Source organism: Megalobrama amblycephala, linkage group LG2 (genome assembly GCF_018812025.1).
Source record: "Megalobrama amblycephala isolate DHTTF-2021 linkage group LG2, ASM1881202v1, whole genome shotgun sequence".
Taxonomy (NCBI): Eukaryota; Metazoa; Chordata; class Actinopteri; order Cypriniformes; family Xenocyprididae; genus Megalobrama; species Megalobrama amblycephala.
Window position 1 is genome coordinate 56,090,605 of NC_063045.1, and position 16,859 is coordinate 56,107,463.

General features: G+C 37.2%; 1 protein-coding gene across 1 annotated transcript; it reads left to right on the forward strand.

The window, feature by feature from the left end:
* Positions 1–507: 507 nt before the first annotated feature.
* npy8ar (neuropeptide Y receptor Y8a) lies at positions 508–14,681 on the forward strand. Its single transcript, XM_048181062.1, has 2 exons — positions 508–883; positions 12,612–14,681. Exons 1-2 carry the CDS (start codon positions 674–676, stop codon positions 13,866–13,868), a joined length of 1,467 nt encoding a protein of 488 aa, XP_048037019.1. The 5' UTR covers positions 508–673; the 3' UTR covers positions 13,869–14,681.
* Positions 14,682–16,859: the final 2,178 nt, after the last annotated feature.

Below are 16,859 nucleotides of genomic sequence, written 5' to 3' on the forward strand. Positions count from 1 at the left end.
CACCTGTTGGTGTTTGGGTTCCTTGCCGCTGTCGCGTTTGATTTGCTTGGTTGGGGACAATTGACATTTGGCTTAAAAATTATTTACCAATTATCACTGTAAAGCTGCTTTGACACAATCTACATTGTAAAAAACGCTATATAAATAAAGGTGACTTGACTAGAAGAAAGTTGAATTATTTCGACATTTTATCTGGCGCGTTTTGTTCAGGTCAAATGGAATAACCCAGAGAAAACGTCTTGATATTTGTGATGCTCTAGCGTTCTAACTTACGCTTTTTAGAAAAAATATTGCGTTGTGTAGCTACTTTGACGTGCAAGACCATTTTAGCCTACCTGCTTGAAACACCATTTGAGATTTTTAGCGTCATTAAAATCAATTATTTGATTTAAATGACATCCTTAGTTCTTAATACAACCATGAAAAGTTCATAATATCGATGTTGAAAAAATTATTTAAATGACGAGACATTTCATTTCAATCAATAATTAATAACAACACAGTGCCATTACAGCAATGGCTTATAGTCTATCAGTTATCCCAATTAACCATCTTATTAATGAACCTTTCTTACAGCATGCAGCGCGATCAAGTCTGTTTGCGAGAGCTTCAAACAACAACCAATCGAGTGACGAGCCAAAGGTGCCCGTGAAATCTGCGCGCGAGGGGGAGGATGACACCAAATTCACATCCACGCAAAGTTTCCCAGCATTTCATCTCGACACTTTCTGCCCATCTGTACGCCTTAAGTCTCGTTCAGAGAATCAGACAGCTGCTGATGCTGTTACAGGGAGTTTCAGCATCCTCCTCCTCCGTCAGTAGTCGAGTTCGGGCTCTCCGCCGCACTGTGGGTATCAGCGCAGGAGAAAATACAGCATTACTGGTAAGATTGCTTTGTATGTCGTGGATATGTCGTGCTGTAGAGGTTCAGAAATAACAAAAACTCTGTTTTATGTATGATGTGTGTACATCTGAGCAGATTTGCGACATGGACACAGTTGAAAAACGTCTGGAATTTTTAGGATTCCTCGCATTTCTGTGTTGAGTAGTTATGCAACTGATTTTCATCATCTGAATCTTGGCATGTTATATGGAATGTGTGGTTTTTGACTTTTAGATAAAAAATAAGCCATGAATCTCTCAGAATCGATCAGTGATCCTTGAGGTATTTTAAAGAAACTTCTGCTTATGAAAAAAAAAGTCATTAAGAATGTAAGTGTCCAATAATCTAGTGAGCAATTTGCTCAAGTATCTGAGCATAATCTCAATTCAGGAAGCATTATGTGAAATGTTGATATCGGTTGATGGAAATTATAACTGAAAGGGGGTGAGAGCGTTTTCACCTTTTCCATCAAGTTGGAATTTGATAGAATGATCTGGTTGACAGCTGAACGTGATGGGGAAACAGTTGGAGCAAACAGTAATTCTGTGAAAGAATAATCACACAACCATACTAGAGATTTACACAAGTGGGATTTAAAATATAATATCTGGTATGTGCTTGTCAGGGTGCATTAAAAATCTATAATCTCAGAAAATAATGCTTTTTTTTTGTCAAGACTAGACACATGGATTGTTTTGGTTATGCAGCTTGAGAGATGTAAGATCATTGTGAGGATGAGAGGTATGTTATTGTACTTAATATAGACTAAGATTGCTTCCCGCCCTTGTGGAGTGTTTATTATGGTGTCTCCCTCACGGCGGTTTGATCGACAGGTGTGAAAGGATATCAAGGTGATGGTTATTACAGTGTCCTTTTCTCTTAAAATAGATCATTACCTTTTTCCTTGCAATATTCTCAAGACAATATCATGATTTAGACAGACCTTTCAGTCAAGACATTGTGTGGGGCAGCTGTGAGCAATAAGTCATGAGATTAGTTTTCAGACGGCACCACCCCTTGCATTATCCGGAGTTCAAGGGTTTGTACTTGACCATCGGGATTGTTCTGCTCGTAATCTTAGATGTCATTTCATATGAGCAGCACTTCACATTGAACTGCATTTCATAGATTATATGCACAAGATGGAAGAATGGTAATGGAAGAACATTATTTTAATCTCTTTTTGAATAAAAATCTGCACAGATAGAAACAATAACAGATGGTCATAGCAGTTTTAGTTCATGCAGCTTAAAAAGAAACCCTCATTTGGTGGGTTGACATAGAAATGGGGGGAAAATAATGCTAAACTCAAAAAATAAAATGCAACTAACCGTATAATCGTGTTTAGTTGGGGTAGCAAAATAAATAGACATGTCAACTTTTAAAAGGGAGAAGAAATGCCGCAAATATCTTTTGCTCAAAGGCTCAAATTTATGTCATTTGGTTTATGTTAAAGGTAATTAAGAAAATATAACATAGTAGAGTAAAATACATGTGGTGAAAGAAGTGATTTTGGGTTTGGTTCATACTTGATGTCCAGGGCCATAACTACCATAGTAATTAAGGGGGACAAGTCCCCCCAATAATTAGAAATGGCCAAATTGTCCCGCCTAATATTTAAAATTCTTGCACTGATCTGCTGCACTCCATTACACAGTATGTTGTTAGGATGACTTAAAAGTTTAAAACATTTTTAGTGTGGTCTGCCTCGGCGGTCTAACAGCGCTCGTCAACGTCAAACTGATTGTAATGGCCAATCAAATCAAAAGTAGGTTTACTGTTTACAGAAGCAGAGCATAAATTCCAGCGTTTAACATTGAAAGAGTGAGGTAAGATGTAAATGGCGAACGACAGAAATGTTAAACGACCGTCAGTAACATCAAGTGATGCAAACTACTCGATTTTTTTCTCAAATATGGCTGTTTTGAATTGAATTGTAATTCCCAACTGAGTGTTACGAGAAACCTTTTACATTTTTGACATATTAGGCATACAGATAAGTGCATGTGTGCATATTTTAATGCAAATTAATGCAAATATTATTTGCAAATAGTTCAAAATGATTATTTCTCACTTAGAATTTCCTTCACTGTTCTGTTTTATTTATGCTTTATAAAAAAAAAAAATTGTTTCCCCTAGTGTTCAAGGCATGGTTACGGCCTTGTTTATGTCCAATGTAAAATCTGCATCCTTCAGCAAAACCAGTTGAGAACCGGTGCAATGTACAATATAAGGTGTATTTCTATAGATCACTGATTGTTCATGTACCTTTCGTGTTTTTCTGCAGAGGACCAGGAGGTTCAAGGTTAAAAAAAAATAAAAGTCTTTACATGTGCTGTATTGAGGGTTTTCACAATGGGAAGAAATCATACATATGTCTGTCAGATGTGAAACCACATTAGCTAGTGAGGGGAAGCTTTCCCAACCTAAAAAGGTGCTGATGAAAATATTAAAGGTCAGTGAATGGATGTAATACATTTTGATGGATTGTCAAACTTCATCAGTCGAATGAAGATGAAGTGTCTAGAAAACACCATTCTTTTATGACACTTGTGTTATGCATAAGCCGTCCCCTGCTGCATTTTCAACACCCGTCTCTCAAGAACCAAGGTGACACCAGGAAATTCTTTAAAGGACACCCTGTGGCAATTAGTGGATGGGGTGAAGTTTGAGATAGTGGGTGGCCTGAGTTTTTACTACAGCCCGTGGCACAAAATCTGACATTTTAAGAAATGCTTGTCACAAATTTGGTTTTGTCACAATTTTTTGGCTAAAATGCATTTCAAAATGTAAAGGTTCAGTCAAAAATGAACGTCCAATTATTTACTCTTCCTCGTGTTGTTTAAAATCTGGAATATAATGGAATATTTATGTGCGTGTGTGTGCGTATATATATATATATATATATATTACTGTTCAAAAGTTTGGGGTCAGTAAAAGTTTTTCATGTTTTTGAAAGACTTTATTTGATCAAAAATATAGTAAATACAGTAATATTGTAAAATGTAAACTCACAATATTAAATATTTTTTCACAATTTAAAAGAATTGTTTTCTATTTTAACAAATTTTAAAATGTAATTTATTCCTGTGATCAAAGCTGAATTTTCAACATCATTACTCCAGCCTTCAGTGTCACTTGATCCTTCAGAAATCATTCTAATATGCCGATTTGCTGCTCAAGAAACATTTCTTGTTATTATCAATGTTGAAAACAGTTGTGCTGCTTAATAAATAATGGCATTTATAAGAAACATATTTTTTGTAACATTGTAAATGTGTTTACTGTTACTTCAATTTAATGTATTCTTCCTTGAATAAAAGTATTCACTTCTTTAACTGGTGCTGTTCGGTCTTTTTTGACCAAAAAACAATTTTTTACTTCATTGGAATGGTACAAATGTTTTGGCACTTGCTATGTGAACACACACACACACACACACACACACACACACACACACACACACACACACACACACATACACACACACACACACACACAAAAAATCATGGACATGATTCAAAAAGGTTAGATTGTCCTGAAAAAAATTAGTCACAATAGTCAAAAATGACCTCACTGGAAATGAATGGGAGACGAATTTCATCTAGTGAAAACTTTTGGTACTGCGGCCAAACAAAATCTTACTAAAAGCTCATTTTTTGAGATATTAAACTCAAATTTGTAACACAACTTGTTTAGATTTATGGCTTTGATTTTCTTGAAGTAAAACATGGTTTTGAAAATATATATTTCATATAAAAATTGAAAATTGTATTTTTGTGCATTTTCCATAACAAAAAATGTAAAATTCTGTAACTTTTTTAAGTTAACTTTTTAAAACTTTTTCACTTCAGCAATAATCTGCCAAGTGTCGTCCTTGAAAAGAGATCAAAATTAAAGGGATAGTTCACCCAAAAATGAAAATTATTCCATGATTTATTCACATTTTTTTTTGTCTTCAGAATTTGGGCAGCCATTCACAACCATTATAAACCTTGGAGGACTAAGGATATTTTTAAATATATCTCCGATTGTGTTCATTTGAAAAAAGATAGTCATATACACCTGGCTTGAGGGTGAGTAAATCATGGAATAATTTAATTTTTGTGTGAACTATCCCTTTAAGTCTGTGCTCTAAAGCGTTCAAGATTTATGACCATTTAAGATGGAAATTTAATTTTCAGGTCTGTGCTCAAAAAGTGAATACGGGGATTATAACTATAGCCTAAATATAATTTAGCACCATAAAATCCCCTAAAAATACAAATATTAAAATAAAAAAAACATTATTGGAAAAAATATTGCACATTAATTTCATTGAAAAATGTGCAACTCCGCCACGCGAAGAGCACCAGAGGGTTAAAAAAAATCGTACTGATCCCAAACTTATGAATGGTAGTGTTTGTGTGTATGCATGTACATAATATGCATATATACACATGTTTTGGGGATATATTGAAAGAGAATAGTGACCAGGTTTAAGTGTGAGTAAATTTCATCTTTGGGTGAACTGGAACTGTTCCTTTTTAAGGATTTTTGTCCCCCCCCCCACATAGCTTTATACTTTATATCCTGCTATTTTCATGTCCTCCCACATAATAGACTACGCTGGAGCTGTAGAGCTGCTGTTCTACAACCCTGATTTTCCGATAAATTGACTTGTCTCTGTGTAGTTGGCCTGCCCAGATGGATTTAAACCACATCGCCTCGGGCCACTGCGAGGTATTTCAGTAGGGTTATTGCCTTCAGTGTGCGTCCTATGTAGTAAATTGCCCTTCCACCATCCTATAGGGAGACTCATATTTATGGAAACTCAGCAGTGTTCCTCAGAACTGATGTAAATCCACTACAGCAGAGAGCCAGGCTCTTCCTCTTCAATCAGAGATGCTGAGGGCTGCTGAGGGCTTCTGTGGCCATGAACCCACATCCATAACACTGCTTTTCAGCTGCCATATGTGGCATGTCATTTTCCTTTTGCTGAAGGTCGAGAGAGCTCATTCCAAAGAAAGAGATAATATCCTGCTATCCAAGGTTGTTGAAATGTGTAATTGCCGTCTGTGTAAAGAACGTAATGAGTGGAAATGTGTTTGTATGTTTATCAGAATAGCTCAGGGATACACTTTTCAATCAAGATGTGATTCCATCCCTGACAGACTTTTTTTTTTTTTTTAAAGGTTTCTGCAAAGATTAGTTGAAAAAAAAAAAAAAAAAAAATACACACACACACACACACATATATATATATATATATATATATATATATATATATATATATATATATATATATATATATATACATATATATGCACACACATATATATATATATACACACACATATATGTATGTCTATATGTCTCTAGATATGATAGATATGATCTCTCCTTGAATGCAAATCTATGAATTTTGTTCATATATATCCCACATGTGAACATTGAAAACAAATTGCCAGATAATTTAGAAGCAATAGCACAATGTAGCTGTCATCAAACAAAAAAGTCAATATTTTTCTATGCTATTTGAGTGAATCAACCTAAATGGTTTACTTACGTTTGTCGGCCATGTCATTCCAAACCTCTCTGATTTTTTTCTTCTTCTGTGAAACACAAAAGAAGATATTTTCAAAGTCATTTGACATCACTGACATTGCAAAATAATAGCTGGTTTGGAACAACATAGACAGAATATTCATTTTTGGTGACATACTCCTTTAAGATTAGATAGGAGGAGAAAGTATTTTATCTGAGAAACATTTTAGACTGAAGGAATGGTTTGATTATGTTTGATCACTCCCATTACAATTTGTTGATTCAACAGTTCCATCAAGAGTCTGTTTAATCAGAGGTTGTGATAAGCCTGGCATAACTCAAGGTCATTATAAAGCTGTCAATTTCCCAAGTGACTCACAGCTGCTAATATGAGTCAAATATCTTTTTGATGCCGAGAGCACAATAAAGTACCAATAAAGGTTGGCGAAACAACATTAATGTTCCACTGGAGTTGGTCGTGCTGGAAGTAAAGGTAATGCTAGTTGTCTGACTAAAGTGTTTAATAGTGGTAGTTGTTGTTAAGCTTATTAGCTGCCCTTCATGAAAATAACAAGAAACATGCAGCTATGGTGAAAATGACAGGATTCAAATCATGAGGATTGGTCTAATGAACTACTAGTGCAGGGGTGTCCAATTCTTTTCCTGGAGATCTGCCTTCCTGCAGAATTCAGATCCAACCCTAATTCAACACACCTGTCTGTAATTATCAAGTGTCTTAATTAGCTGCATGGTTCAATTGCATTTGATCAGGGTTGGAGCTGAATTTTGCAGGAAGGTAGATGTTTGGAAACAGGATTGGACACCCCTGTAGAGCATCTGTCAAAATAGTCGAACTCTTCAAGGTTAATGGAAGCAGAAAGCACTTTGGCAAAATTCACTCTTTTGTTTTCTGACTGAATCTATTGGATCTGACCTTGTGGACAGTCAGCAGCTCACAAATAGTGATAAATGTCCTGTTGTGTTTTGGCTTCCTGTGAGAAGAGTTTTACATAAGCTTCAGTTAAATGGACAATTCATCATTTTCTCATGTTGTTTGGCTTTTTTTCTTGGAACACAAAAGGAGATTTTGTTGCCTTTAAAGGATTAGTTCACTTGTCCCCCATGTCATTCTAGATGTTTATGTCTTTCTTTCTTCAGTCAAAAAGAAATTAAGGTTTTTGAGGAAAACATTCCAGGATTTTTCTCCATATAGTGAACTTCAACAGTAACCAATGGGTTGAAGGTCCAAATTGCAGTTTCAGTGCAGCTTCAAAGGACTCCCAGACGATCCCAGATGAGGAATAAGGGTCTCGTCTAGCGAAACGATCGTCCCTTTGAAGCTGCACTGAAACTGCAATCTGGACCCTCAACCCGTTTGGTAACTGTTGAAGTCCACTATGTGGAGAAAAATCCTTTTTTCCTCAAAAACCATGGGGGTGAGTAAATTGTCAGGGTGTTATTTTAATTCTGAAGTGAACTAATCCTTTAATACAGTGAAAACGGATGGGCAGGGGCTATCAAGCTAATATATATATTAAAAATATATATCAACATAATAGTGCTTCATATGACTTTTATGCAATAATTCAGGTCTTCTTGTTTAGCAGTGGTGATCACCATTTACTTTCATTGTATGAAGCAGCTTTGTCATTCTGCTATAAATTTCTCCTTTTGTATTTAACAAAAGAAAGAAAGTCATACCGGTTTGGAAATGGCATGAGGGTGAATAAATAATGCCAAAATCTTCATTTTTGGGTGAATTATTCTCTTTAAAGTGTTATTTTTGACCTCAGCTTGATTTAGATAACTACTAATTTGCATTCACTTTTTGGTTTATTCATTTCTTCAATTCTTTTTCATCTCAAACGACAATGAGAATTTGATTTGCACAAGTAGCGAATCTCTGTGAGCGGTTATGAAAGCATGCCGCTCAGACTTGTCTGTGTGATATGAAAATTAGATGATTAATTTAGTTCTGCCTTATATAATTTCACACACTCCCTAAAATTCTTGAGTCACTCTCTCCACACACACAAACCTCCGATGCTGCTGCCTCTGATATATGCCATTATATTTCAGATAGACAGCATGTCAGTGCTGTGGAAAGACAATACTTTGTACCCTGTGAAGGACACATCTATCAGGGGTATCATATCACATATCAGATAAATGATATTGTCATATCTGACTTCCCGTCTTAGAATGTAGTGCTTTTCTGCTTGAAGGGATAGTTCACCCAAAAATGAAAATTTGATGTTTATCTGCTTACCCCCAGCGCATCCAAGATGTAGGTGTCTTTGTTTCTTCAGTAGAACACAATTGATGATTTTTAACTCCAACCGCTGCCGTCTGTCAGTGGTATAATGCAAGTCAGCGGGAACTTGGACTATAAGAGTAAATAAAACACGACAGACAAATCCAAATTAAACCCTGCGGCTCGTGACGACACATTGATGTCCTTAGACACGAAACGATCGGTTTGTGCGAGAAACCGAACAGTATTTATATAATTTTTAACCTCTAATACACCACTATGTCCAACTGCATTCATCACTCGATTCGTGAGGTCTGATCGCGCTCTGACAACGGCAGTGATGTCTCACGCACATACTTCAATGAGTGCGAGACATCACTGCCGTTGTCAGAGCGCGATCAGACCTCACGAATCGAGTGATGAATGCCGTTGGACATAGTGGTGTATAGAGGTAAAAAATTATATAAATACTGTTCCCGCTGACTTGCATTATACCACTGACAGACGGCAGCGGTTGCAGTTAAAAATCATCATTTGTGTTCTACTGAAGAAACAAAGACACCTACATCTTGGATGCGCTGGGGGTAAGCAGATAAACATCAAATTTTCATTTTTGGGTGAACTATCCCTTTAAGTGACTTAATTTTCATACACTGTATTTCAATATTTGCATAATGAATTGTGATGGTTTATTAATGTGAAACATTACTGAGGAGTATCAGTCCCATAGAGTGCAACAGTCATGTTCCGGAAGTAAAAAACTCAGACATTCAGTTTCTCCATAGGCAAACACATTTTTAATGACAGCTGGTAAACATTTAAAGACAGCCCTACTGTGAGCTACGAGGTTGTTAATAAACAGTATTTGCTTCCGTTAAAGCCGTTAGCAGGCATCTTCATTTGAAAATATTCTTGTTTAATAGCAGAATTTGTGGTGAAAACTACATTACCCATGATGCTGTACAGAAAATTCCACCAATCAGAGAGTTCCGCCCACTCCAAATGAAGCACTACAAATGACATAATCGAGTCGATCTCCCTACACACTCAGAAAACTTTAAATATTTGGATATATATGCATATTTTGAAATAAACTTAAAACATTGTTTTCATATATATATATAATCAACTTTAAATGAGTAGTTTTATATTTTTCCATCATTTTTAATTTGATTAGGCTGTTCGCAGTGCTTCATGGGATTATAGTTCTTTCAAGTCCGTACCTTTGTATTTTATCTGATTTTCAAATACTTTCTTGCTTCAGATCAAAGTTTGTAATATTGGGGTTCACCTCGTAGCTAGTTGGTTTGGTTCATGGTTTATAAAGCGAGGGTGTCCAAACTCGGTCCTGGAGGGCCACTGTCCTGCAGAGTTTAGCTCTAACTTACCACAACACACCTGTCTGGAAGTTTCTAATATGCCTAAAAATCTTGATTAGCTGGTTCAGGTGTGTTTAATTGGGGTCAGAGCTCAACTCTGCAGGACAGTGGCCCTCCAGGAGCAGGATTGGACACTCCTCTTATAAAGTTTTAACAAAGACTTTTATGAAATCTCTATGGGAGAAATTGATGGAAAAATACTTCCGGAACCAATGCCACTGAAAAAGTGGGCAGGCTCTAATGCACTCTATAGACTTGCATTGAAGGATAGATCTCATATATACAGAACAGAATAGAGATTTTTTAGACTAACCACCTAGCAACCACTGTGAGGACTTTAGCAACCACATAGCAATGCCCTGTCAACCCACTCTAGTAACCACCTGGCAAGCACCCAAAATATCTAGAAGCCACATAGCAACACCCTAGCAACCACTCAGGACTCCTTAGCTACCCCCCAATAATTAGAAATAGCCTAACTGTCCCCCTCAATATTTGATATTCTCGATGCTGCTCTGATGCACTCACTCTGTTTGTTGTTAGGATGACAAAAAGTTTTAAATGTTACATTTTTAGGCTTGTCTGCCTCAGCGGTCTAACAGCAATCGTCAATGTCAGAATGACTGAGATGACCAATCACATCAAGGCCGGGGCTTACTGTTCACAGAGGACCAGTGCGAATTACAACACAACACTTTAGTTTTAGTATTGAAAGAGTGCGTGGTGAGATGCAAGTAACTAATCATGTAGGCTAATATTTGACAGCCATTCGTTCACCGTTTTGAATTAAAAATATGCTATTATTTTCATGATTCATGTAACTGAATGTGTTGAGACAAGAAAGTTTTTGCATTTTTACATAAGCTATTAGACATACGAATAAGATCATTAAGGTTATTTTAAAAATATATATTATTTGCAAATAGTTTGAATTGATTACTTCATAACTTCAATAGACCTGAACCTTTTACCATTCTTATTTCTTTTTCTTTATTCCCTTAAATCCCTTTTAATCCTTTAATTATTTAATTCCTTTGAATAAAAAGACCAATATAACACCCCTCCCCTATGCAAAAAAAACAAACAAAAAAACTTTGGTCCCCCCAATGTTCAAGACATGGATACAGCCTTGCCCTAGTCTTGTGTTGGTTGGTTTTTATGGGTACCATAAAAAACTTATGGGTACTCATTTATTTTTCAAAATTGAAAAGTTTTTCCCAAAATTGAAGCACTCTTTTGCTGCCTTAAATGCATTGGTATTTCATTCGTGAAATGCAAATTTTAGAGTACTTCTAAAGATTATGTGTGATAAATTATGCTCTTTAGAGCTGTGAAGGATTGAAACTCTGGAGTAGATAATCTCAGTAAGGCATTCCCTGAATCAGCTTCCCACTCCATGTGAGATGAATGACGTAATAAGCTGGTGTGAAACTCCTGACAGTTGGTTTGGAGGAGAGAGAGGATATTAGCAGCAGCTTAATTACAACACTTACTCAATCCAGAAACTCAGAGTGGCCGGCGCAAGGAATAAATTAGCTAAAGTGACTGTGGGAGTAAAATATTTGATGCAATTGATACCAATCTATGCATTACAGAAGTCAAGTTAGATGCAGTGCTTATTCAAGTATGTGGAGTTATAGAATGAAGGAGGGAAGGGTGGAAATTTTTGTTTAGTGCTTTCGAGGAAGCATCCCTAATATGTACAATGCAAACATATTTAACAAAAACTGAATACTGTTTTAGGTAAAATATTGTAAATGAAGTACCATTTATAAAAACAAACCTTTTTGGTGTGTCCAAACAGCTAGGACAATGCAATAGAAAGATGTATTTTTTTTTATTTATGTCTGTATAATTTGACAGTGTCCAGTCTTTCTGGCTCATGTTCAATTCAGACTGCTAACTAAAGCTTAATTTCTTTTGCTCTGGCACTGTAGATTCAGTAGCATAGCTCAGACACATAAATATTCGGTTCTAGTATTTCACTGAAAAAGATTCTCTTATTCCAACCCTTCAGATTCACTGAGGTTGACAAGGTAAACCTGACAAATACTGTGTAGAAATGTGCTAATACATCGACAGCTTCTAAATCGGTAGTTCGTGATAAGATTATTTTTATCGCTTCATCACATAAAAGCAATATGAGGCCAAAGAAAAGAGAACTTGCAGATAAAAGGGATAAAGAGAGAATTCTCCTGAGAGAGACCTCCATCTGTCAGCTTAACAGACAGGATGACCTGTCAACATCCCGAGGGAGTTTTTGCAAAGAGTATTAGTTGAGTTTATGCCATTATTAGAGCAGAACGAATCATGTGTTTTGGTGTACATATGCATGAACTAATTTATGAAATGATAAGGTGAAAATACTTTAGAGAGATTTGCAGTGTTTTCTCCCTAAACAAGATATTTGTCCCCAGATTTCAAGTCCACAAACATCTGTTGGATTAAGGGGGCTTAACCTTTCCCAGAGATTCACTTGTTGAGTTAAATCCTTCCCCATTAAATCCCTCTCAACATATTGACCATTTTAATGTCAGCTAACGCTCTTTACATGCTCCTTTTCCTCCAGGTCAACCAATTGGCTACGAATACATGCAAGGATCTAAACAATGAGTCGACTTTCTTATGGTGTTTGAAGAGTGGACGCTTTTGTGAACTCCTAGCTGCTCCTCAACCAACTTTGAAACTTATGGAGGCCTCTCCGACCTCGTACAACATCAGCAACACCTCAACTGGGTTAGGCCAGAGAACATGGGTGGATTCCAATGTGTGCCCTCCCTCTGTGAGTGGCACGACCCTTCTGATCGTGGCCTACAGCACTGTTATGGCGGTGGGCTTGGTGGGCAACACTTGTCTGGTCTTCATCATATCCAGACAAAAAGAGATGAGAAACGTCACCAACATCCTCATCGCCAACCTCTCCTGCTCTGACATCCTCATGTGCGTGGTGTGCCTCCCTGTGACGGTCATCTACACGCTCATGGACCGCTGGATCTTGGGTGAGACGTTGTGCAAGGTCACGCCATTTGTGCAGTGCATGTCCGTCACGGTCTCCATCTTCTCGTTGGTCCTCATCGCGTTGGAGCGGCATCAACTCATCATCCACCCCACCGGCTGGACGCCCGCGCCTGGCCATTCGTACCTGGCCGTGGCCGTCACCTGGATGGTGGCCTGCTTCATTTCCCTACCCTTCCTGTCCTTTAATATCCTAACTAACGTCCCGTTCCAGAACCTCAGCCTGCCGTTCAACCCGTTCAGCGACCACGTCATTTGCATGGAGCTCTGGCCGTCCGAACGCAACCGTTTGGCGTACACCACCTCGCTTCTGCTTTTCCAGTACTGCCTACCCTTGCTTCTCATTTTAGTCTGTTACTTGCGCATATTCCTGCGTCTGCGCAGGCGGAAGGACATGGTGGAGCAGGCCACCGAGGCCCGGCAGAGAAAAGCGCGGAGCGCTCAGCGCATCAATGCCATGTTGGTCGTGATCGTAGTCGCTTTCGCTCTCTGCTGGCTCCCGCTCAATGTCTTCAACACCATCTTCGACTGGTACCACCAGGTGCTTCCTTCTTGCCAGCATGACGTCATCTTCTCCGCCTGCCACCTGACGGCCATGGCGTCTACCTGTGTGAACCCGGTGGTGTACGGCTTCCTCAACACCAACTTCCAGAAGGAGCTGAAGGCGACGCTTCAGCGTTGCCATTGTGGCTGGGGAGTTCCGGAGACCTATGAGAGCTTCCCGCTTTCGACGGTGGCCACCGATGTCACCAAGGTTTCGTCCATGCAGCAGGGCTCTCTGATCAGATCGGAACAGTGCGCTCACTGCTAAAGAGACTGCAGGAACTGAGAAGAGAACAAGGGAAGGGGTTGAGGATGAGCTGGCACTGTTTCCATGGAGATGTGGAATCGCTATGTGGGTTTCTACATCAGTTCATACCCAAGAGATCTAAAAACAACCTCTACCCACTGTTGCCGTGGTCCAGGTCTGCGTGTTCCTACGAGGAACGAGGCGTGATGTTTTGTTAAGGACAGCAAGGGTAGTCAGAGTGTCATTCCTGTCCTTGTATATGAGTTATATGGGATGAATATTCCATCAAGAATGTGATTATTCCTCTGATGACGCTTTCAAGCTGTCGTGTTATGAGAGGAAGGACTGATTTATGAGGCTGGATTGTTTTAGCGCTCATTGCGCGCCAGACGTTTCACATCAAACAGGAAGTTGTTATTGCTATAATGAAATCATGTATGATTCTTTCAGTTCTTTGTTAAAATCACTGTAGCAGTGAGTTGGTGCCCTCACCAAAGTATTTATTCTGTTCATGTCCAGTTTTGTTGTTGTAGTTGTTGTTGTTTAATGAAGTGTAACTATTACTATTTATTGTGTTGCTTTGGTGAGATCGCTTACGCTGCATTTGAACTATGAATTGTGCCTCTGTAATGTTGGGAAAAGTTTGAGCATCAGTGTTAACAACACACCCATCTTCTGCTACAATAGAAACATGACTGTGCCAATGCCAGTTTGGTATTACACATTTTCTTGATGATCAAAGCAAACAAAAGTGTTGTTTGTTGACGTTCTTGTTGCCTTATAAATGCTAGTTCTGAAAGTGCAAATAAATTTGGAAACATGACATCCATGTAATTCTCTTCTGTCACTTGTTGTTTCTCTTCGCCGGTAATTTAATTGAATGCTCATTCTTCTGCTCATTACTGAAGATGAAATCATTTGCATATATAGCAGGTGTGTCTGTATTTCCAATGCATGAGCCACTAAGTGCACATTTACAGTAATAAATCTTTTATGTAGGTAACATTCCACCTGAGGCATCGTCCTTTTGATGCCCGTCAAAGCACTAGTCGAGTTTGCCTCTTTGGAAACAGATTGCCATGTGAGAGGCAATTTGCCTGACTTGTAGTTTAAAAATGGCAACAACATAACAGCAGTTTCATCACAGATACAAGAGTAAACATTTTATAGCATTCCTGTGGTGATGAAAATATATGGGGAATATTAAATTTTATGATTTTCATTTTACAGATGCTTTAGTGACATTGCATTCAAGGTATAGCTTTTATCACCTCATCCATTCCCTGGGAAACAAACCCATGATTTTAGCATTGCTAGTGCCATGCTCTGTTCAAGCTACAGGTATGCTTTTCTATGAAGTTCACAGAAATGATTAAATGTCTTAAAAGTCATGGAAATGTAATCAAAATGTTCATAGTGAATATACAATTTGGTGGTATATATTTACTATCTAATAACGGTTATGTATGAGGAAGTCACACAAAATTGAGAAAAACTGGTCTTCCTCAAGGAGTCACATTCGAAACCTTATTTTGTCTTATTGGAGACAATTTCCAGTTTAAAAGTGTTTTGAATTCAGATGGTTGATTCTTAATTTATTCTCGATGATTCTCATTAAAGTCTTACTATTTCAATATTGTATATTTTAGGGGTGTAATGGTACACAATCAAGATGGTTTGGTAGGTACCTCAGTTTTGAAGTTTCGGTACAGGTTTGGTACAGCAGGGGGGAGAAAACTAAACATAAAATTGCTTCTTTTTTCACCTTTTTTCTCTTTAAATAAATCCAATTACAATTAACATTTTCTTAAGCAAAAAAAATCTATCTCAGCTAATGCTGTAAACTATATATAGGGAGCCCTTTCTTACACATTACTATAATAATAAAGGTTACAATTAACAACAGAGCCCAAACTATTAAATTCAGTTGCTATTTATTTGTATAAATAATAATTAACACTCAAATAAAAAAAGTAAATTGCACATAAGCCAGGTTTTGCCTTAACTAAAATCTAATTATAAAATTATTACTCCAATTCATTTTTGTAATATAATCATTTACACAGTTACTGTCATAACTTGTTTTTTATGACAACTTTATTTAAACATTAAATAATTAAAACATTACTAACAGGTAAAGTAAATATAATGAATATATAAGCTAATATACAGTAGTGCATATATTTAGTGAAACACTCCCCTCTAGAGTTCATTTCTCTAGTGAACTAACATGCTGTGGACACTGAATGACTTGCCTGAGGTAAATGTAATGCTACGTGAGATATTATTCTCAAGCTGTTTTATTGATGTCTTTCCGCAGATGAAACACTGGTTGAGAGATTACATGCATATCTAGAACATATGTTCTTCTTCTTCTGCTCTTTTTCCTGTTGTGTAGGTTAGCAAACAGCATTGCATTACCGCGCAAACCCCCTTCTGGATTGTGAATCGCCTGTGACTGACTATTCGTTGTCTGACTGCAGGAACAGAACTGTGATGTCCGTACCATCGGGACAAATGCATGTACTGTTACAAGCACCCCTACACTGCAAAAAATGCTGTTCTTACTTAGAGTTTTTGTCTTGTTTCTAGTCAAAATATCTTAAAGTTCTTGAATCAAGAAGCATTTTCTTGACAAGTAAAAATTATTTTCTTGTTTTCAGGAAAAATAAGTCAAAATTAAGTAAGTTTTTCCTTAAAACAAGCAAAATAATCTGTCAATGGGGTAAGCAAAATAATCTTATTTCAAACCAAGAATAAGATATATAATCTTGTTTTCAGTTTGGATTAAGATTATTTTACTTACTCCATTGGCAGATTATTTTACTTGTTTTAAGGAAAAACGTGCTTAATTTTGATTTATTTTTCCTGAAAACAAGAAAATAATTTGTTCTTGTCAAGAAAATGCTTCTTGATTTAAGAACTTTAAGATATTTTGACTAAAAACAAGACAACAATTCTAAGTAAGAACAGCATTTTTTTGCAGTGTATATATTTAAATAATTTAATTTT